The 24100-nt window shown below is 39.1% G+C and overlaps 1 protein-coding gene across 1 annotated transcript in view; it reads left to right on the top strand.

Moving 5' to 3' along the window:
• Window positions 1-16928, top strand: part of LOC136885236 (growth hormone-regulated TBC protein 1-A) — a 28916-nt gene extending 11988 nt beyond the window's left edge. Inside the window, exons 5-7 of the mRNA XM_067157707.2 lie at window positions 1136-1244; window positions 1709-1894; window positions 6735-16928. Of these exons, the coding sequence (XP_067013808.1) occupies window positions 1136-1244; window positions 1709-1894; window positions 6735-6824 (385 nt within the window). The 3' untranslated portion in view covers window positions 6825-16928. The remainder of the gene's footprint in view (window positions 1-1135; window positions 1245-1708; window positions 1895-6734) is intronic.
• Window positions 16929-24100: the final 7172 nt, after the last annotated feature.

Genomic DNA, 24100 nt, shown 5'->3' with positions numbered 1-24100 from the left:
GGAACAAAGTATTATTACAGATCAGACTGTTTCTAAAACAAACGTTAGTAGAAGCCTTTTATTTCAGACCACTGGGTTACTAAACATTATTTTTCTAGTCACACACTTGGAGGTTATACGTGGCCATGTGCAACTGCAGCGGAATGACTTTGGCCGTCACTTTGAATTGAACAAAACTACGACCGACTTGAAGGTGCAAGTTTCAACATTCATGCCAACTCTGCACGTTGAAAGATGTGGTTGCTACTTGATTTGCTGACAGACTTTTTCTCTTCATTAGTATGGAATTTCAAGACTTTTTCCGTATCCATAATTGGGCTATCACAAGACAGATATGCACCACACTGGTCAACTTCATCCGATTATGTTCCAGATGTTGGCTGTCACGCGACAAATATTCGCTACCCGTCACTGTACAAGTAAACATGAAATATATTTCCAACTTCTGAATGGAATGCGAAATAGAAGCACAAAGAGGCTCGTTATGTTATTCTGCAGTTTCGCTGCTAACCAGCAAGGAAGACTGAGCATTTCTGAGGCTAATGGCTTGCTTCCCGTAGGTGCAACTTATCCTGTGAAGTTCAAGAATTCAAGGCCTTTTCGTGTAATCACGCAACTGCAGCGAGGGCTTCTACCGGAGTTGGAAATCATGTTCCTTCTGCAAGGGATGACAAATAACATTTTCAGGGCTAGGAAAAATGGGATCGTACTAAGTGGTAATGGTGAAAATTCGCGATAAGGGAGGCATTTTATTAATAGATTTAATACGGCTAGAATTGGGTCTTTGAATTTATGACGTGCTAAGTGGGAATACATGTTGATGAGGAACGCACTAACGAGGTTTCCCTGTAATGACTAGAAGCTGTTTTCGTAACATTTCAGGATACATTTGAAAAAAAAAATTTCTTTTTCGTAAACGTGAAAAATGTAGGTCCCTGTGTATTGTACATAAAAATCAGAAATTATAGTTTACACAACTTTTTGTGGACATTATTAACAGAAAAGTAAGACATCTCCTGTTTTTGTCCCCTCTGACGCTCGTTACTAATGAAAGAAGTATCCTGTTGCTATCCAAACAGTTTCTCGCGATGTAAGAAATGCAGTTTACAGTATGGTTTTTCTTTTGCGTTTGCAGACTGAAAGTCCCAGAGATCCACAAACACGTCCAGGCTGTGGGATTGCCTTGGGCCGTCATCACTACCAAGTGGTTCATTTGTCTCTTTGCTGAAGTGTTGCCCATTGAGGTGAGTGTCATATCTAGAGAGATAGGAACACACAATATGACAGGTTGGTGTCGGAACAAAAGACGAGGACAATCTGGATGAGCTCATTGCTGCTTCACAGCTTCGTGTGGGATAAGGAGGAAGCTGGATAAATACAGGAAAAGGGAAGGAACACAGGGTAAATGTGCATCAGGAAAAGGATTCCAGCAGGGTAATAGAAATCGTGGAGAGAAGGATAGGACAGGAGATTGTCCTTGTCTCCTCGTGCTAAGCTGACGTGTTTAGTGTTTGGAGCTAGAAAGTTCTTCCATGGTGAGGATAATGTTATGCATGCTTTAAGGGTACAATGATGATGATTGTGTTGAACTCCAGCTTATTTAAAGATTTTGACATAGAAACTGCAGCACAGTGCATTTTGCCTACTACATTCTTGTTGGAGGGAACACGTTTCTAAAGAAAACTACGTGCTGTGCCTGTGTTTACAGACCGTGCTGAGAATATGGGACTGTCTGTTCTACGAAGGCTCAAAGATCATCTTCAGAGTGTGCTTGACGCTCATCAGGCGGAACAGAGATAATCTGTTGCACTGCACAGACTTCACATCGCTGGCAGAGTGTTTCAAGGAGATAACACGAGATTCCCTCGTCTTGCAGTGTCACGACTTCATGCAGGTACCAATTTTTGGTGGAATATTTCTAGAATATAATGAAAGTCCGTTTGATGATGCAGTTAGCAAGCTTGAGGTATTTGTGATACTATTCTCCTCTTTTCAAATATGTTGTGCTTCTTTGTTTTCTAGCATGCTGCCATTTGTTCATTTTATCTTATGATCGATCTGTTAAGTAACAGAACGAAACTGTTGGGAAATATCTTTTAGAATTGTGTTCTGAAGTAGGAATTATAGACACACCTCGGCCTCTGCACCCCATAGCTATAGCCAGGGTCGTAGACATGTTTCCTTTGGCTTCCATGTTAACAACTTCGCTGCCTGAACCCTTCAGGCTGTTCACTTGAAAACAGCCAGTTCACTCAATGCCAAGTGTTAGCAAGTGGTAAATTACCCATCTCTAAAGGGGAGGAGCTGGTCCCAAGTGGTGGAAATGCCATTGAAATCCAGCAGCGCGTGTAGGGGAGGCCGCTTTGAAACCTGGCATTTTGGGGGTGGGTGTTGAAGTGGACCAGGGTAAAGAGCTATGACGTGGGAAGGTTGCTGGGTAACTCAAACACTGTGTTTCTCTTGAAAATCCTAGGAGTAGTTAATTCTTAAATTAATAATGTACTAACAGTCCAAAATGCAGAGTTTGTTATTGGAAAACTCAAGAAAATCACCATCCCTAATCATGATACTTCACACATCGCTTTTGTTTCTTCCAAACATCACCAGAGTCAGTGACTTCCAACATCTGGCCCGGCTCAGAAAGTGGATCACAACCCCGAGATTGACGTAGGAAGTGTCCAACACAATTCTGCAGCATAGATGGCACCAACCACTTTAGGAAGTACATGATAAGGAACAGCAGCGAAACACTGACAGCCTCAGTGGGACTTGGCTGTTGAGGATTGTTTGATATTCTTGTGCTCACACTCCACTGAAGGCAGTTGAAAGAACCTCATGAGAACTAGTTTATTGCTTCCACCATCAAGTACAGCAGGTATTGTCAGTATCAACACAATTAATTATACCAGTTTAATTCTGCATTAGAGCATAATATGACAATTTGTTTTAAAGTTCATTATTTTTTATTTCTGATTGTAGTAAATATTTTCCTGGTTTTCGGCTTCTTCTCTACAAACCACTCACTTAAAAATATACGAGGGTAATCCCAAAAATGTCTCCTAATTTTTTATAAATACAGAACTGTTCGTAGGCTGTTGGTCACAATATTGTGAAGAGTGTTTCCTGAGCTCTCATATAAACATGCGCACGTCGCGCTTGGCAACCAGGAATGAGTTAACTGGAAAATTTATAATGTCCAATAGCAGACCAACTATACTGGTATTCAGGACAAATATATCAGGTTCCCTATGGGAATCAACATCTATATCATCTGATGGCCAGGCAGGCATCAATTTTTGAAAATGAGACAGTCTCTCATAGTGGCTCCAAGTAGCCTACACTGTGGCCTCCATTTTTCCGCATGTTAGTTTCGGTCTGCCTCTGCGCGTTAGTCGCATCACTGCAAGTTGCCTCCGAGACCACCGTTGTCAGAGGGTGAACTTGCAATGGTTTTGAGTGTTATTTGTTTTCTTCAAAGTGAGGAAAAAATGTAGGGAACACAGATTCCCTGTGTACCAGAAAGTGGCAGATTGTCTTGGATTATTGCTGTTGTCAGTGAAGAGAGTAGGAACTACTTCAAAGGAGAATGATAGAAATATGTCATCCAGGTCAAGAAAGAAGCAGTGTTTGAGGCTGGAGCATTCAAAAATCAAACTCTATTTTACTTTGGTCACAATAGAGGAAATATACTTGATGTTCACATGAATAAGGCATTCCCCACAGTTAAAACCCTCTGCCTGAAACTGTTTGAATATATGGCAGATTTTACTAATATGTTAATTTCAACGCTTTTGAAAGTGGAAACAATGTAAAAACACATCCTAAAAAAATGAAATAATACCAGTATACAGTAGTACGTCGATTATACGTTCCCAGAAACTACGTTTTCCCGTATTATTTGTTCAAATAACGTGGTCCTGCGAGCATCCTAATTAAATCACTTTGTAAAAATCTCGCATAATCCGTTCCTCAAAGGAACGAATTCCCGGATCAACCGTCCAGAAATTTCAGTCCCATCAACGCTAAATCCTCGATCACGCGTTTTTCAAGATACTGTATCTTACAAAAGCACGGCTACGACGTACTTAAGGATCTTGGTGTTGACGTCCCATCATCGCAGTACCGGTAATTTGAAGAAGTACCGGTATTATACGGTACTGGAAAAGCGATTGGCGGTGAACCTGCATAAGGGATCATCTTAGCATCGCATTTGGGTAGTAGTGTTTAGAAAATCATCGGAAATCATAAAGCAGAGAGTGCCCACGACAATTGGAAGGAGACAGAGCGCATTTCGACAGCTCTATTTGAAGACGGAACTAGTTTCGTCAAATGTTCGTAGTTGCAAAACGTTTACATTGTATCCAGTGTTAGACGTTTATTTTATTTTACTTTTTTCGAGTGTATCGCCGAACAGTTTTTCGGCATTTCCCACAGGGCACTGAATAGTCACTGGGCTTACAGGGAGGAATAAAAACTGGTCCTTCTGAACAGATGTTGCACCTTACATACATAAAGCCACGGGAGGTTTTGGGATTGCTTAGTACAGTTTTCGTCCTAATTTAAGACTGATAATGTCATGTTTTTGTGTTAAAATGTTATAAAAGCCGCAGTCGTCTTATTTGCGCACGTTACATTTAAAAATTTTGTGTCATTTTCGCACTCGTACTGACTTATACAGCAAGCACGCTTTCCAGCTGAGCTCAAGGTCGCGAATAATCGTAATCTCAGAAGTGTTAATGATATTTTTTCTCTTTCCAATTTGATTGTGATTAGTAACGAGCAGAACTAAATATAATGCATTCGAGAACTTCAGGATTGATACTTTCGAAACCATATTCTCGAGTTCAACATAACCTTTAAAAGTCGATGTAGGCCTAATTTGCGTGGTACAAGATTTCCATAAACTGACTAAGAACAGTATACCGGTGACCAAATTACAATGGAAGATTAAAAAAAAAAGGATTTTACCATCATGTTGGACGCTTTTGTATCTAATGTGCTTTACTTTATTAGATTAGCGAATGAAGAACTACTTAACTACTTGTGGTCGATTGTTGTTTGGCTTGGCGTTACGGGTACCGGTATTAGATTTTTCGAAGAGTTTGGCTGATCAAAGTTGCTGAACAAAATAAGTTTTCAAAGGAATATGACTAAGTTTTCGGAGGAAACTAAGTTTCAAGTAACTATTCTAAGTTTCCCTGGTAAAACTGAATGTAAAGTTTCGAGGTTTTCAAGTCGCGTACCGGTAATAAAAGTTTGAAGCCAGCCCCGTGGTCTAACTTGCCTGCCTCTCACCCAGAAGGGCCTGGGTTCGATTACTGGCCAGGTCAGGCATTTTTACCTGGATATGAGGGCTGGTTCCATGTTCAGTCATTCTGCGATTACGTTTAACTTAATTGAGTAAGTATTTAATGGTGATATGGCGACCCCGGTCTAGAGGGCGAGGAATAACGGCAGAGAGGATTCGTCACACTGACCATGCGTCACCTCGTAATCTGCAGGCCTTCAGACCAAGGGTGGTTGCTTGGTAGGCAGAAGCCACATTGGGGCTGTAGTTTGGGTTGGTTTAGGGGCGTTTGTAAGATTATAAGTATACATATTTAATTTTTGTGATGTTTAGCCAAATTGTTGATGGTTCATTCGTTCCCGGATTTTCCGTTTTCCCGTGTTGTAGTGTTTTTTTTTTTTTTTTTTGTCCCTCCAAAAACGGAGAATCGAGGTTTCACTGTAGTTGGTCCATTATTGGACATTATAAATTTTCCTGGTTGCCAGTGTTTCGCCCGAGTGTGTTAAGTTGGGCTCGTCAGATGGTAAATAGGACACCTACCGAGACGCTTGGCTAGTGCATAGGCTACTTGAGCCCAACTTAATATTTTTAAGTGAGCAGTGCCTGCAGAAGCCAAAATCCAGGACAATATTTACTACAACCACAAATAAAAAGAATTAATGAACTTTAAAAACAGTGTGTCTTATATGCTAATGCAGAATTAGGCAATGAAAATATTGGTATAACCCACTTCAAAATAGGCTGGTTGGTTCCTTTGTAATTAACGCCTGAACTTGAGTGTCCATTATAAAAAATCCGACAATAGGTCAGTTTTCTGAATAACACATTCTAGAAACTCGTCTAGGTTATAAAATGCCTTTCTCCTTAACTGACACACTATGCAATTTTGTCTAATGTTCGAATTGGTGGTGGAAGCCTGTTGTACATCTTAAGCTGTTGGTAACAGTGGCTGTTTGTGCTTTTACTAAGCCTGGAGTGAGGACTATGAACTGTGGATCTTTCTTTAAATTCAGAAAGATTATATTGTACATGCATAATATTTGTAAGAATATATAAACAGGGAACTGTCATAATGTTTAGGCTTATAAAGGAAGTTTTGCAAGAGTCTGTAATTTGTAATCCAGCAATTCGACAAACTGCCTTTTTTTGTGCCAAATACATTATTTGATGTAGGATAATTGCCCCTAAGCTGATCCTATACAGTAATTGGGGATGAAAGAAAGCATGATAGGTTGCAAGTAGCATATCCTGACTGATTTTCACTTTCCTCAGGGGATGCCAGAACCTGGTTAATCTCTTACAAAATTCTGAGACTGAAGATGGGTGTTGATGGCTGCTCATATGACTGAGAAGAACTCTTTTCTCATGTACTGACCTGTTTTCCTTTCTGTCTGTGACTTGTTTGTTTCTTTACATTACTTGTAAACTATGCCTCATTATGTTTCAGAGTATCTTCAAGACCCCAGGTTCTCTCCCCGCCAGCACCATCATGAAGCTGCGCACCAAACTGAGCCAGCAGAAGCTGGACCACCACTGACACAAACCGTTCGTCGCCAGTGCAGCTAGTCAACTTGTTATTGTTAGTAGATACCCGCCTCTCTCATCGGCTATCTCCGACCAGTTGGTATTCGCCTTTCTCAATATGTGTTACGTATTTTATAGGTCAGCGACAAGGTATTCACGTTTTTTCATGATCGTCTTGCATTTCAATGTGATGTGGATGTTGTACAGTGATGGTGGTTGTCATTTCTGCTCATTCTCAGTTAAATATGAGCTGAGTGAAAATCAAGTCGTATATACAGAGAATAGGATAAACACAGTGATTGGTCGGAGCGTGAAGAGGAGACGAGGATAGCCTCCGCATTCTTCTCAGTCTTTGACAGCTTCATCAGGCTTGATGTGGGATAAACACAGGAAATACTAGGCGCAGAGGAGAAACACAAAATGAAAAAAAGGGAGATCATTGATACTGAGAAGAAATGGGATTTATGGAGAGAGCACAATTTTTAAACATGTGGAGGTTGTTCTTGTATTTTTTCTTTCTTGTGTTGCTTTGAATCTAAGCCGTAAGATCTTAAAATACTTCAGAAAAACCCAGCTGAATGTAATGGGTAATTTAACTGAGATTCAGTCCATTTCGAGATATCTTCAGGTTCCATTAGACTGAAATGATGAGGTGGACTAAGGACTGAGATATTGGTTGAACTTAATTTCCTCTGCTTCCTCACTTCATCGAACAACAATTTCAGCTCATTTTTCCACTCCCGTGTTTGCTTAGTCTGTGCAATCATTCCTACCAGTATCATCTTGGTCGGACACCTCTGTTATTTCTCCTGAGTCTAACTCTAGGCTTTTTGAAACTTTATTTCCTTTGACAGGCGAGAGAACAAGAATTGCTGGCATCAGACAGGATGGAATAAACATCTGTGAAATTATTTGAGAGGCCTGAAATGACGGTGAAAGACTTGGGCATATCTTCTCGAATGGAGGTCAACAGCTCCACAACTAGCAACTTGTCTTTCACTTCCTTCTTTAAGCTCTCCGACTTGTTATCCTTGCCGTGGTTTATGATGACTAACTTATCTAACTGCAATAGCTGAATTTCTTCCTATAATTGCTCATTCGTTCGCTGACTTTCCTTAAGCTGCTGGTTCATTTTGTACTGAATTTCACAAACAGATGACAAAGACTTGTTTTCTTCACGGACCTGAGCAGTGAGACTTGTTTCAGCCATCACATGTCCAGAACTCTCAAGGTTTGTACGTGAAGTGGATATTGTCTGCTTGTAATCCTGTTTGTTAGCCAGCCAAGAGTAAAGTTCTTAATTTTTTAGATTTCTTTACTCTTCCTCAAGTTTGTCTCTCCGATTAGGAAGTTTGGTAATGTTGGTCTCCATCTCCTGGCACATGCAACTCTCTTCTAATTGCTAACAGCACTGTTATCTGAATGGAAACCTGCTCCAAGGGACACGGATGTCTTGCCATTGTGATTATCCAAATTTGCAAGAAGACTGAAGTCGACCCCGAGTGCTAGGGCAGGCACCGAAGCCACTGTCCGTGCAAAAGTTTCAGTAGTGAGAGGCACAGCATGCTTTAGGGTGTGACCTGTAGTCTCATTGTGTCTGGATCTGACACAGGACACAGTACAAAATTCAGAGGAAAATCTCCGCCATGCAATCTGGAGGGATACGAAGTAAAGCCTTTTTGTGTATCGATATTCATATTCTTCTAACGTTCTTATCATTAGCAAGAGCACCTTCTGGAGAAAGGTTGACCTCATCTGTATAGAGATAAAGGCGTAGTACACGTACGAGAACTAGTCCACCTCTATAATTCTTTGACTATCCTCCTGCCAATGATCTTGAAACATGGACTGAAAATGCTGACACCATGATTGTTAGATCACTCATTTCAGGATCATCAAAATGCATTCCAAAAAATGTCAGCAACCTTCTCAATAGCTTGATCATCGGCTGCCACATGCCGCTAGGAGTAGCGAAGGAAGTAAATACATCATGAAGAGATGGAAAGGGAGTGAGAACAGGTGTCGATACACATCGACCTCGACACTGACCCCACATATAGACCCTGAAGCTCTGTGTCATCACAACCGAGATATGAATATAATGTGTAGCTGCAATATCTACTTCAGTAGAACCTCGATTATACGTTCCCGGAAGCTACGTTTTCCCGTATTATCCGTTTAAATTACGTGGTCCCGCGAGCATCCTAATTAAATCACGTTGTAAAAATCCTGCATTATCCGTTCCTCGAAGAAACGATTTCCCGTATCAACCGTTCAGACATTTCAGTCCCATCAACGCTAAATCCTCGATCACGCGTTTTTCAAGAAACTGTACCTCACGAAAGGGCGGCAAGCATACTTGCGGATCTTGGTGTTAACGTCCAGTCATAGCAGTAATTTGAGGAAGAGCGATCGGCGGTGAACTTGCATAAGGGACCATCTTGGCATCGCATTCAGGTGGTATTGTTTAGAGAATCGAAATCACAAAGCAGAGTGTGTCCACAATAATTGGAAGGAGACAGAGCGCATTTCGACAGCTCTACTTGAAGACGGAACGAGTCTACATTATGTCCAGGGTTAGATGTTTACTTTTTTATTTCGAGTGTATCGCCGAACAGGTTTTCGGCACTTCCCTCAGGGCACTGTATAGTCACTGAGCTTTCAGGTAGGAATCTAAACAGCTCCTTCTTAAGTAACATAAATTTAGTATTTTAATATTATCGCATACGATTACGTTATCGAGACCTGAACAGATGTTTCACCTTACATACATAAAGCCATGGGAGGTTTTGGGATTGCCTTTTACTGTTTTGGTCCTAATGTAAGGCTAGGAATTTCACGTTATTGTGTTAAAATGTTAAAACCGCAGTCGTTTTATTTGCGCACGTTACATGTAAAAACCTTTGCATCAATTCGCACTCGTACCGACTTGGACAGCGAGGGCGTTTTCCAGCTGAGGTCAAGGTCGCGAATAACCGTAAATTCGGAAGTTTTGATGATATTTTTTCTCTTTCCAATTTAATTGTGATTAGTGATGGACATTATTGAATATAATGCATTCGAAAACTTGAGAATCGATACTTACATTCGAAATAATATTCTAGAGTTCAACATAACCTTTAAAAGTCGATGTAGGCCGTAGGCCTAATTTGCGCGGTAGATTTCCACAAACTGACTACGAACAGTATACCGGTGACCAAATTACAATGGAAGATTTAAAGAAAAAGGGATTTCGCCATCATGTTGGACGATTTTGTATCCAATGTGCTTTATTTTATTAGATTAGAGAATTAAAAAATACTTGTGGTCGATTGTTTGGCTTAATGTTATTAGGTTTTTTGAACAGTTTGACCGATCAAAGTTGCTGAACTGAAAGAAGTTTCCCCGGTAAAACTGAATGTAAAGTTTCGAGACTTTTAAGTCGCGTACCGGTAATTAATGTTTGAAGCCGGCCCCGCGGTCGAACTTGCCTGCCTCTCAACCGGAGGACCCAGGTTCGATTCCCGGCCAGGTCAGACACATTTACCTGGATATGAGGGCTGGTTCCAGGTTCACTCATTCTACGATTACCTTTAATTGAGGCGCTATTTAATGGTGAGATGGCGATCCCGGTCTAGAGGTAGGAATAACGGCCGAGAGGATTCGTCACACTGACCATGCGTCACCTCGTAATCTGCAGGCGTTCGGACCGAGCAGCGGTCGCTTGGTAGGCGGAAGGCTCATTGGGGCTATAGTTTGGTTTAGGGGTGTTTGTAAGATTTTAAGTATACATTTTTTTTTTTTTTTTTATGTTTAGCCAAATTGTTCATGGTTCATTCATTCCCGGATTTTCCGTTTTCCCGTATTGTACGTTTTTTTTTCGGTGGTCCCTCCAAAAACGGAGAATCGAGGTTCCACTGTATTCCAATGTCGTACAAATTTAAGAATTTCATTATGTATCCGTATTGAACCGAGAATAGAATAGGAACAAACTATTGGGTCCACTTTTTCAATACCAAACAGTGCTATAATATTTAAATTACTACATTTTAATTAATAAATGGAACTACTGTCAATGCTTTTTCTGCATCATCTTCAGCCAAAATACTTAGAAAAACAGACATTGACATACATAAAGTAAACATACAAAGCAATGCACAATACAGTTGAGCACTTGACTAAATTGTAAATGAATTAACGTGATGAAAGATCACTTCTTGCAACACTAAGTTACAGAGTAATTAAAAGTATAACAAAATTTCTTGAATCATTCATAACGTTTTTTCAGATAGCTCGCTTTTGATCATAAGGAACTTGAGGTCCAAGTTCAATATTTAGTCTGAAAATGTAGATTATATGCTTGTAACTTGTGGAAAGTATAAAATTTCTTCTTATAACAAGATGTGACAATTAGAAATTTAATCTATAAGCCTGATAGAAAGTTAGTTCTGGGTTCAACTTTGTGTTGCCAAGATTCAATGTACGAAAAGAATTTGTGTCACTGTTCAAAGATCAAGTACATGTCTTCTCCAGATGGAACATATAAAACAAAACACGGGACCAATATGGCCATATTAAGTTGTTAAGTGGACTGGACAACATTAAGATAAAAAAAATTCTTAGAAACTTAACACCAAGTCTTGAATCACCAAGAAATATAAGAGTTTTGTTTTGAAATCGTAGGGAACTTGAGTCCATTTTCAAATTTCAGTCTCAAATTGTTTATTAAAGTTTATGTGGGAGTGAGTTGGAACAGTAGCGGATTAAAATGTAACATTCCTTCTTAAAACAAGATGTAAAATTTTAGGATATGTCCCGGGTGTGATTATTAGGATATGTTATAGATTAAATTTCTAATTGTCACATCTTGTTATAAGAAGAAATTTTGTACTTTCCACAAGTTAAATCATTAATCTACATTTTGACACTAAATATTGAACTTGGACCTCAAGCTCCTTACGATCAAAAAAGAGCTATCTTAAAAAACATTATGCAGTGATTCAAGAAATGGAGTTATACATTTAATTACTCTGTAAGAAGTGATTTTGCATCACGTTAATTCATTTACAATTTAGTCAAGTGCACAACTGTACTGTGCATTGCTTTGTACGTTTATTTTATATATGTCAGTGTCTGGTTTAGGTCCTGGCAAGCCTTGACAATAGATAACCACTCCTTTTCTTTCCGTTCTGTTGTTTACTTGCCAACAGTGGCCACTGTCCTCCACTGATGAAGGCTGCAGGTGAAAAGTTTTGACCCATGTTTATCTTCATTGTCCACATGGTTCTCCATCTTTTTCCTGGACTTTGTATATTAGTTGACATTGTGTTTATCCTCTCTTCCTATTTTTCTGTATATGGCTTTAAACAGGAATTAAACGAGATTGTGTTATTGCACCTCATATATCATCTCCAGTCCTCCAGGCATACTCATAAGTAGACTTTTCAACTTAAAAGGTTAAATGCGAGAACAATGCTTCCCATTGTCATCGGCAGTTACTTGTTTCCGAGTACACAATTGTCTCCTGCTTACAAACAATCTGCACTTGATGCTATTGGTATTTGGCAATGGCTTCCACAGCAACACAATTGCAATGTGGTGATGGCAATACTGTTGTTTCTCAGACAGAGGAAGATCTGCTGTCAATTCTGGAAGCTTTCTCAAAAGCATATGAAGAAATTGGTCTCAAGCTTAATATCTCGAAGACCAAAATACCTCACAGCTGTGAATGTCACTATTCAAAGAGAAAATCTTAAGTTTGTGGAATAGTTTTCTCTTCAGGGAAGAGTCCTCTTACCATATTAGTTCTGCTGGTGAATACTTTAGTCATCTGAGAAGCAGAGTTTTCAACATTCGCAACATCAGTAAAGCAACTCGGCTATCCATGTACAGGTCAGTAGTTAAGATAGGTAACTTAAAGGGTCCACCTTTTCAGTACAGATAAATGTTATGTTATTTACAACATTCAGTAATTAGTCAAACTTTACTGTATGGCTGTGTGTTGAATAACATGGTAATAACTTGGTAATATTATCATTGCCGTCCAAGACAGAGGCAGCAATGTTAGTGTGCTAACAGGGGTTCAGACATCAAGCATTGAGCCATGATAATTAGACAACAGTTATGGTCAAAAAATAGTGTGATATCGACTTCCAAAATAGGTTTGCAATTTCTGAGCCTACAGGAGACCATAACATCACATGCAACGTATCAGAGCCTGGGGAATTTAGCGTTGGGTTGCTGATTGCCAACAGTGCAGCAGATAAAAGACAGGAGACATTAGCGAAGGACTAATTTCGCATGAAAGGGCGTTTTTGGAAATACTTTCAGTTAGAACACACTGGAGTTGTGGAGTCAAGCCTACTCACCATGGCTATACTGACACTGCTAGGTTCTGCTGACCACTTAGAATTTGCTGACATGATTGGCAATACAGAGATCTCGTGTAGAAGGTATCTCGCTGGTTGGAGATAGCCGATATAGCTTGTAGTTGATCTTTTGTATTTATTTGTGAAGCTAAGTAGAATTGGCACACTTTGGGATGGCAAAGATTGTTTATTGTGAGCCCTTTGATATAATAACTTTTTCAGGAAGTATTTGACATACCTCTTTATCTACTTAACAATAATGTGTATTTATATACTTTGTCCTCACAAGTGGTTCAACAAAGTAAGTATTGATAGAATTATTCTTCCCTCTCTCTTCACCACAGAATCCTGATGTATTTGGTACAAGGTAAGAAGGAATGTGATGAAAATGGAATGAATAACTTTGAAAACAAAATAAACATGAAAGAAAAATATTGTACAAATGATCAGGGATATCTACACAACAGAAAGACAAACATAATACAAAAATAGAAATTAACAAAAAAGAAAATTAAATTAAAAGATGAGGAGATGAACTAAACGAGGATGTCCCAGAGACTGCACCAGTTGAGGGGGCTGCATAGTGTTAGCATAATTTTATTTGGTCGATTTGTGAGCCAGCAGCATAGAAGAGTGCATGAAGTCACTCTTCCTGATTGAGTGGCATCCTTTCCATTCTGATTTGAAAATGGTATGAGTTCTTAATTAAGAATGTCTAATTCAGGCAGGTGTGGTTTAGTTGACCCTTAAAAACTGATGAAAATGTGTATAATCTCTCCTCTGTAGTGTGAGAGAGATGTGTACATATACTGCTTTAGGAGAAACTGGCATGGCGAGGCGTAAGATGTATGATACAGGAGAAGTGCCATGCAATTTTAGACAATGTTTTATATATTCCCAAGGAATCAGGTGCTGACAAGCGTGATACTGATGCACCATTAGTTTAGCATCACGTGCATATAAAATGTTAACATCTATTATTTACAGAAGAATTGAGAAAGAAGTTGAAGCCTAGTTCAGAGAAGATCACTTGGGCTTCGAAAGAAATGTAGGAACACGAGAAGCAATCCTGTTTTTAAGTTTGATTTTAGAGGAGTGAATTATGGAGGACAAGACAACCTACATTGCATTCATAGATCTAGAAATGCCATTTGATAATGTTGATTGGACCAAGCTATTTGAGATTCTGAAGGTGATCGGGGTCAGATACAGAGAAAGAATAATGATCTGTACAGAAATCGGTCTGTAGTGCATTGTTCCTGAACAACAGGGTGTCGCCTATGGCTGTTATTTCACACAGCACTAAGCTGCCACCAAAACAAATCAGTTCAGTTAACATTTCAACAAGCATTGCTTCTGTAAGTTCAGACTGTTCATTGTTCTTCATCCATCCTGTGACTTCAGTTTCACTGCATCATAGAAGTTCTGTGATTAGGCTTTTGTGACTACAATGTGGATATCTTTATCATCGAAACAAATGAACAATATGATGTGCAACCAGTTATAACATAAAGTATACACCACGAACATTAGAGAAACGGTGATACTCCTGTCCTACGGTGGGGAGCAAAGTAGGAAGTTATGGTGCTAGTTTGTGCCGTACCTTCAGAAAAACTGCTGGGAGCTGGAAAGGGAAGGATTATGTTGTTAAACCTTGTGTTGGACAAAAGACAAGTGTTAATGTTTATATTTGTATATGAGTTTTTTGTAATAAGAGAGAGCAGCAGTTTCATTTTGGAAATGTAACTAACATCAGCTGGCTGAGGAAGTTATGTTTTCCAATATTATGCCCGTCCTTCAACTGTTCAAATATTCTCTCTCCTGCAAGAATGTACTGTGTTGGGAGATTTACAGGCATGTCCCTCTGTTCCCGAGATGTTAAGGGCAACTGGACGTGAAACCTGCACATCTGAGGAACTGTTGACATCAACCATCTTGATTCATCAACAGGGATATAAGTAGCAAAAAGTCAACAACTTTACTCTGAAGGCCTGCCTTCTGACCAGCAGAGTAGGAGATACGCAAAGCCTGGATCACTTCCAAACATCTCTGCAGTGTTCATGTGGAGTGAGGACGTACGACTCTTTTCTTGGTGGTTCATATGTCACCTTCTCCCTTCCTACTGTCATGTGAATCACGTCATTCATTTCATCTCATTAACGCCTCTGATGAGGTTGACATCAGGAACGGCATCCGGTCATAAAATATTGCCACTTCATACCCAACCCTGTAAAGAAGTGAGACAACTTTACTTTGAAGACTTACAAGTGTAGGCATCCAAAAATTATTAACCTCTTAAAATGGCTCTGGAAAAGAAATATTTTCCTTGAAAAATTTGGTTAGTACTGTACTACTTGCAAGTCTTCGTTGTAGCCTTTAGCCAGGTTGTTCCTGTTGCCATCCCAAAAGATGCTTGTACTCTATTGTAGTTTTGCTGACTTGTTAAACTAACATTTCCATGACTGAAACATGCTCACATTTCAACCTGCACAAGCAACACTAGTTGTTACATCTGTATAAATAAAATTACCATTTTGGCCTTGTTTAGTCTCTCGGAGCAGGTGTTTGTGTGAACAGTACGGTTTGACAGACTTTAGGCATCTCCGGAGAGAGATTAGTGTACAGTGCCATAGCAATATCTCCGTTAATATTAGCTTTATGGAAAACAATTCATCATGAGAGTTCTGTAAAATGTAATTTTGGATGTTTTATGTTTTGTACAATAATAGAGATATTCACATTTTACACAAACTTGCAATAATCTCCAGAAATATTAGTTCTGCCTTAAAATTGTACACCACAACAATTGAAGTATGACCACAAACAAGGGTCTATTGTACATTGTTATTTGCCAAATAAATGTTGACAATGCCTCTTGTATCTATCTGTACAGTTACTTTCAACTTACGATAATAGATGACGTCGCTATGCGGAAAATTCTAAAGTGATATGAGTTTTGACAATCGCAAAACAAGGGTCTACGTCAAACATAGAAGTAATGTGCTTGCTTCCCTTGTGCCGGGCTATAACAATCGCAGGGACCAGTGCACAGAAAAGTGTTACTCTTTCTTTGGAAATTGAATTACCAAAATGAACATTCAGTCAGATAATAGAAATGATCAAGAGCCATAAAGGTGACCAAGAACACAATAAATAGAAAAGGTAATCGAAGTGAATGGAAAGATGTCAAGCGAAAACAGCTACATGAGGTGGTGGTTATTGTTTTAAGAGTAAGTAAAACCAACCAGCCGTCCTCTATAAGGCTTACTTCAGCAAATGAGATGCGAGTGCTTAGGAACGTACCATTATACAAAGGTATTTGCTTCTAATGTTTCGTTTGAAATATATCTTGAGGCCTAAGTCATTTTTAGGCATTCATGCATTTCTTTGAGTAATAAATATGATACGTAGTGATGGGCAACGCTCTCGCTCGAGACTCTCGAAACTGACGTCGCAGATCTCGAGACTCTCGCGAGAATCCCGAGACCGATCCTCCCGTAGCACAAGCTGTGAGACTTACCAGTAACTATGACTGTAAACTTGATAGTATATCATTGGCAGTTATTGCGTTAAATAATGTTCTCTTATCAAAACGTGTGAGCCAATACATTTTGTCAAAAGCCTGGAAAGTACTGTAGGTGCAACTATGAACCCCTTAATACCTTTAACTAAAGTGGAAACAGAATGTCAGTATTTTAAACTGTTCACGACTTATTTGTGGTGGACATCTTAGCTGAATAACAATGCATAATTTGTGAATAACTGTAGATAGGATGTACACCTATTTGGATACTAGAGGCGTACATTATTCAAACCTGAGACGGGGAAGATGTGCTTTGCTACATACGCAACCCCCATTACACATGAGTGGAACGTGTAATCTATAATGCCCGACTTTGCTCCAATTCTTTCAGCAGGGGTGATGGGCAACGCTCTCGAGACAGATTCTCGTGTGCTGCGAGCTGTGCGACGTCCCAATAACTACGAGTGTAAGCTTGATCGTTACCATCAGTAGTTCTCACATGGAAACGTGTGTAACGATAAATTTTGTCTCAATCCTAGGAAAGCACTGCATGTTGAACTATGAGCTCCTTACCATTAACGAAAGTGAATACAGAATGCCAGTATCTTAAACTGTTCACGAGTTATGTCAGGTGAACTTAGCTGAATAACCCGTATAATTTGTTAATAATTGTTATTAGGATGTAAACCTACCTGGATGCCTCACAATCGTTGTCGGCAGGGTAGTTTCTTGTGATTCAGACCGGGGCGGAGGTGTTCTGTGACGATTCCTCTTCATTGATTTTATGCGTTTGTAAGTGCCGGCTCATCCCAGAAGTATTTCTGCCGATGTATTTTACTACTTTTGAATAAGCAACACAGTGGGGTGTGCTATGCGACATCTCTTAAAAATTAGACATCCACGACTTACGTTGCTTTTCGGACATCGACTTCAAGTTGTCGCATACAATTCGACACAGTTCACATTGCATTGTCATATATCGAAGTACCTACCTAATTATCACGCGAAAACTCTATAGCAATTTAGATTGCACATTCCACTCATGGTGGTTGCATATGCAGCAAGGCGCATCTTGCCTAATCTCGAGTTCGAATAATGCACGCCCCTAGTATCCAGTTACGTGTACCTACAGTAGCCGTCAGGTTCTGTACTTAAACCACTCATTCGTGTACCTACCTGTGCATACAATGCCCTAATGCATATCCTTTATAATTGTTATACTGCGTCAAAATAGACCTTGGTATAAATGAACGCTCTAGCCGCTTGACACGTATTTACGAAAATGAGGAGGCCCATAGTTGGCTATTCGCATATTCAGAACAAACAACATTCAGTTCCGACTACCTGTAGGCCTACGACACGCTGCTCGCCGCACATTTTGGGGACACCGCTCTCGAAATTTCTCGCGAGAAATAATGCCTGCGCTAGTCTCGAAATCTCAAGACCTCCTCTCAGACTGCCCATCACTAATGATACGTTACAAATGCAGTGTTCTCCCTAGGACCCTTTTAGTAGGTGCAATGCCCAGCTAACATAACCTAGATACGTGCTTAGTTACATAATATTAATACATATTTTGAGTCACTGGGTGCTCCAAATTAAAATGTAAATACTGTAAAATTGTTTATATAAATGATAAATCTTCATTATTGTCAGCGTAATTGCATCCGTTACTTGGGAGTTTATAAATGCTTAGCTTGGCCATCATGTAATGTGTGTGAGTGATGTCTGAATTAGTGTGGAATCGCATGGAAGCTTGAGCCCGCTTCTCGGATGGCACTCCACAAGAAGCGACTGGTAAGTCTCGGTGTTACGTGTTTATGATCAAGCAGTGGAAGACTAGAAGTTCAAAATTCTCTTTGTGAAAATAACACTAAATAGTTCAGTTTTACAGTTAATGTCTGTTATTGTTAATGCTCTGAGGGGAATACGATGAAATTTTATCATCATTTCCTACATAGTATTCCCCACATAGTATTCCCCACTCGGTTACTCATTCCTGCCACCGGGCTAATGAACATTTCTGGGGAGACCACTGAAATGAGTACAGTATTTCTACCTGTGCGGTATTTCCCTTTGGTTTTGAAATAGAATATATTATGTAATAGATTTTTTTGTTTGTTTGGGAAATAGCATCAGTTTTTTTGAAGAAGGGTCTATGTTGTATTATACTAGATATCATGATGACTCGGCAAGTAACAGTTTGGGAGCGCGTTTTCACGAAACTTACAAAATGTAATGTAGAACTTTGTTTGCGGTTATGCTTAATTTATAGAACATCCACTTTTCTATCTCTTAACGTCTCGTACATTTTTATTGCACGAGCTGTAATAACGGATATATTTTTATCCTTAACTTCATCAGTGGCAAACACTTGTGATGGGGGCCCAACAGAGTTCTAAAACCTTGCGGTCAGGAAGATAATGGAAAGAAACTGTCTATCTTGGGTCGAATCAGAAGAGAGGGTTTAGACCAAGCCATACGATGTGCTGTGTGTGCTGTCGTCAGTGCATACCTTTACAGCTGTTGCGAGTAATGATTTGATTATCTAGTTCACAGGAGCACTAGTGTTTACAGGGCACCTTTTTCATACAGCGCCCTCTTTCATCTTGTAATCACATAATACTGTGTTTGCGCGAATAATCCACGCATATTTAAAAAAAATTTAGGCATGAAATTAGGGTGCAAGTTTTATTTGTGTCAAGATTGGCAACACGCTCTTTGCTCGCTCACCTAGTATTTTTATGTTGGGTGTACAGTTATGCTTTATGTAACCGCAAATGGAATAAAACTGTCTCCATATGTCATATTTTAACTGAACACTATTCAGACTTTTAATTCTAACTGCTTTCACGTTTTAAAAAAATAGTATTTTACAGAGTAGACCTAATTTAAATTCAAAATTTCTCTGGGTCACGATAGAATGCATCTTCCAGTACGTCCAGGAGTAGCTTTCTGCACTTTCACTCACTTTGTGTCTATAGTGTGTTCCATAGTTGTTAAGTTCCAGTGAAATCTTAATTCTTTTGTAGGCCTATTCGGCGTTTTAAGGAACGCCACATCATCACGTACTGGACAGTGTGCGGAGAAACAGAATCCGCGAACACTGGCGATGCCAACAGTTGGCGAAAAAGCATGCCTCAGAATTATAATCAATTTGTACACACCGAACAATATTGTCCATGCCGATGAAACTGCTTTTAAAATTTTTTTTTATTGCCGAGCCCAGGCGGACTTACAGTTTTAAAGGAGATGGGGTTACTGTACTTTGTTGCAATGCACCGGAAGCGAGAGACTTCCTCCCTTCGGCATTGTAATGTTCGATAAGCCACGATGTTTTAAGGACATTGGACACTTCCCGTGCAAGTACAAGGCATCTAAAAATGTAAAGAGTACAGTAAACCAAAATATAAAGCACTTGCACACGGGTGCCAGCATAATTTGTCCTCACCTTTGAATCGTACTTTTTTTCTTTTGTTGCGTGAGGTGATGTTTGCCAGCGAGTTATGCAAGTTCATTATTTAAATACTGTAAATGCACCTTGTTGGATACATTTTGGAATAGTTACCTTCCATGACATTTTAAAGTTTTAAACTGTGAATCAATGTTAATTCCATGCAGTATTTGGTATCAGAATATTTTTAACGCGGCAAGCGTTGGCATTTCTGAATTACGAGTTGGTGGTTAATTCAAAATCACGTAATAACGTGGTTTTACTGTATCACAAAACTAACGTCAGAGTTCGTCGGGATGTCTGTTACAATTGTTTACATTGCATGAAAATAATTATCCACCACCGGTTGTGTTACTATCCGAGTAAAAAGAGACCACGTGTGAGAAGTGTTTTAGACGTGGAGTGACGAATTTGTAAGTAATTTAGGATAGGATTCTAGTGATGCAAGAGACGAGTCTATTTCAAGTTCAGATTAATGAAATACCTGTCAGGCCAACTTGCTAATTTTTATGGGATTTTATAGCAGTGATAACGTAATTTTATCATTTCAGGCAAAGCAGGTATATCTGTAAATTTACACGTTCATATTTGGGTAAAGACCACGTGGACCTCGTGAAGTGTTTATGCCAACATTACTTTTTCAATGGAAGGAATTTTAGTTCATTTCACTTTTTTTTTCAAAATGAGCCTTCCTAAACTTACTGTGCAGGGATTATTCGCGTAAATACGGTAGGTTAGTAAATGCTGTAAGCAAAGTGTGTTATTGGCAAAAAGGATAAAACTGCTGATGGTAGTAATGATAACCGTATGGCCTCAGCAACACTGTGCACGCATTTTTAGGTTGCCTGTACATCAATTTCAACGTTCTGTTTTACCCTACCAGATGGCAGAGCAAACAGATCTGTGTTTAGTTAAGAGTGGATGAGCTTGAATTAATTTTGTCGGATAAACACCAAATGTGTTGCCAGAGATATTTTACATGACATGGAGTGTGCAGTGAACTACCTCCGTTGGGTTTGAACCCACGACGCTGGGATCTCGAGCCCAACGCTCTACCATTGGGCCGCAGAGAGCGATATATAGTGGTCAGCCCTGCCATTTCCAACTGTCAGAAAATCACCTTAACACAATAATCAAGTTCATATTGGTCCGAACTGACTATATAACTTGAGAGAAAATGTCTGTAGATCAGCAACCTAATAGGTACCTGCCAGCTTTCCCGATTTAGGCGGGAGACTCCCAATTTTCAACAGTTCTTCCCACCTCCCGATTATTCTATTATTTCTCCCGATTTTAGCTTACTTTTGGTTAACTTCAAACATGTTGTCAAATCCCTCCATTTCAGCTTTTTTACGCCAGTGGCCGGAAGTCCTTCGGTCATTGGCCGCTTTCAAACGAAATATCGACGTTTATTAATGCAAGAAGTGTGCGCGAATGTGCGATGTTTACTGAAACCTGTACATCGATTGTCAATCTCTCATTTTCGCGTGCTATGTTCATGTTCGTTCACATCAGTTCCTGTTGATTCTAGAGACTAGTCGCTAAATATGGAGTCTTAGTAATTTGACAGAATTTCGATAATAACGATTAGTGACTTTTCTAGAGATTATAGGAGATATTTGGAGACAATTCTGACTAATTTTAATTTATCTCCATATAAATGAAATAAGAGTTTTGTCTGTACATTACTCGCAATTTAAAAGGAATGATAATTTCGTACCGGTCGTGACCACACTTTTTAATTTTCTGTAATTTCTGCCTGTCTGTATGTGTGTATGTTCATCACGAGAAAACGGCTGAAGAGAATTTAATGAAATTCGGTATACAACGTCAGGGAATAAGTTGCTATAATCTAGGTCATGAATAATTTTATTCACGCTGAGTGAAATGGTAGTTTAGGAGAAGGCCTAAAATTTAATTCTCAAATATTTCTTATTATTAGCCTTACCGATAAATACTATATAACTATAAAGTTATATATTATTAAATTTCCTATCATTTATGTCTTATACATTTTTACCGTACCGGCTATGATAACAGAGATATTCGTGAATTTGGATATTTGTTGCCAAGTCCATATCAGCGCCGAGGTATGGGAAAATGGGTGAACAGAATTTTATGTTACGTCGGGGAATAAGGAAGTACAGTCTACGCTGTAAGTAATTTTATTAACCCTGTTCGAAATGTTCGAAATGGTAGTTTAGGGGAAGGTGCAAAAAATGACATTTTTAATTACCTATCTTATTGGCCATATCAAGAAGTACTACATAACAAAAGTTATACAGAGTACAATGTCTGGTTATTTATGTCTCATTCAGTTTTACCGTACCGATTATAATAATATTGGTGGTGATGGTGATTAAATTGTGAAGATGATTGTAAGAATGAGTAAAAAGTCATAAAGGAACAACCGCTTGAATAATAACACAAGGAGTCATGAAAGAAATAACAACTCACTTTACATTAGATGCTCTAATATAACAGAGTCTGAAGAAAACTAAATGTGAAGGCCTGCGATATAGAAAGCTCATAAAATTGATCAGCAATAACATTACATTGACCACTGTCGCGATGTGCTTTGTGTATTCTGCTGCCATTTATATCCAATAGGTGGGATTACTGCTGCGTACCGAGTATAACAGCCTGCCTGAATATTGGCGGGAAGTAGCTGGGGAGTTAGATCTCTCTCTTCTTTAGCATGCCATTCCTGTGGTTCATAAATTTTCTGATACTATTAGTGACATAACACACTGAATCATCATAGTATTCCAGCTATTCGATCCCTACTCTGAGGCAGTGATTGGAATCAGCAGTTTGCACACTTAAACAGAATAATTACACAGGAGTGTTCACAGCTGTCTGCAGCCTGGTCGTTCTAGCTCTGGAACTTTGAACTGTTAGATCGACACCGTAGTACTTTTTGTTAAAAGTGAGAAAATGTGCTGTTTTTCATTTTATCGAATATTTCATGACGGCATTGCTTTTAATCGCGACATTCGTACTGATGTCATTGTAATGACCCATGTTGACTTCAGTTGGGAAAACTTTAAGGACAGTCTTTATAAGAATTCCATAGCGAAGCACGGGTACAACAGCTAGTTACAAATAGCATTGCGCACAGGCGCTTGATGCAATGTATTAATCTATGCATTTGCTAAGTAATAGCATCTAAGTGCATGACTGGTTCACACGTGTGGAGCATGAGTTCATACTATTTTTGAAAGGCTTATCAGTGACCTATCATCTCACTCGCATACTTCCGGTGAGGGAATAGAGATGTATAGCAAGTCAGGCTTTGGACAATATGTGTTAAAAATATATCATAGAACTGAATTGTGCAAGACATGTAGAAAAAACAGTTTTGACCAATTGTATCTCTTGATTTTTGGTTTTGTAAAGTTGGCAGGTATGACAGTATTATAGTGTAAAAAGATTTATCAAACAAAAGTGGACATGTTTTCGCTCTTGAAACCACTTAATATCGTACTACATTCATGATCTTTTAATTGTGTTTATGTGCTATTAATCTTATTCAAGTATTTGTGTGCTGTGATGGCTCAAAGAGTCATAATATGGCCACTTTTTTGTTAGATAAATGAACTTTTAGATTACAATATTGTGTATTGACTATGTTCAGTTGTTGGTCTATATATTTTTTCTCAATAATCATATGTCTTAAGAGACGTTCGTTATAATCTCTATTACATCTTGCTGTAGTGTTATGACAAAAGTTCAGTTGCACTAACTTAACCAAGGATATGCAACGAGAAGGTGAAGGAATCTAGACTCTCAAATCCCTGTTATTAGTTGCCTATGTTGCCTGGCAGATGGCACAGATATGTGCTAAGTTTTAGAAGGATGTCTGTACAGGTTGGATATGGACACTGAAACAGTCTTTAGATCACTTTCGACAAGATATTTTCGAGAACCGTAATAGTTATTTAGGTAACGTATTACAGTACGAT

This window comes from Anabrus simplex, chromosome 14 (genome assembly GCF_040414725.1).
Source record: "Anabrus simplex isolate iqAnaSimp1 chromosome 14, ASM4041472v1, whole genome shotgun sequence".
NCBI classification, from domain to species: domain Eukaryota; kingdom Metazoa; phylum Arthropoda; class Insecta; order Orthoptera; family Tettigoniidae; genus Anabrus; species Anabrus simplex.
The sequence above is the reverse complement of the archived record's forward strand: the minus strand, read 5'-3'. Positions and strand labels throughout refer to the sequence as shown.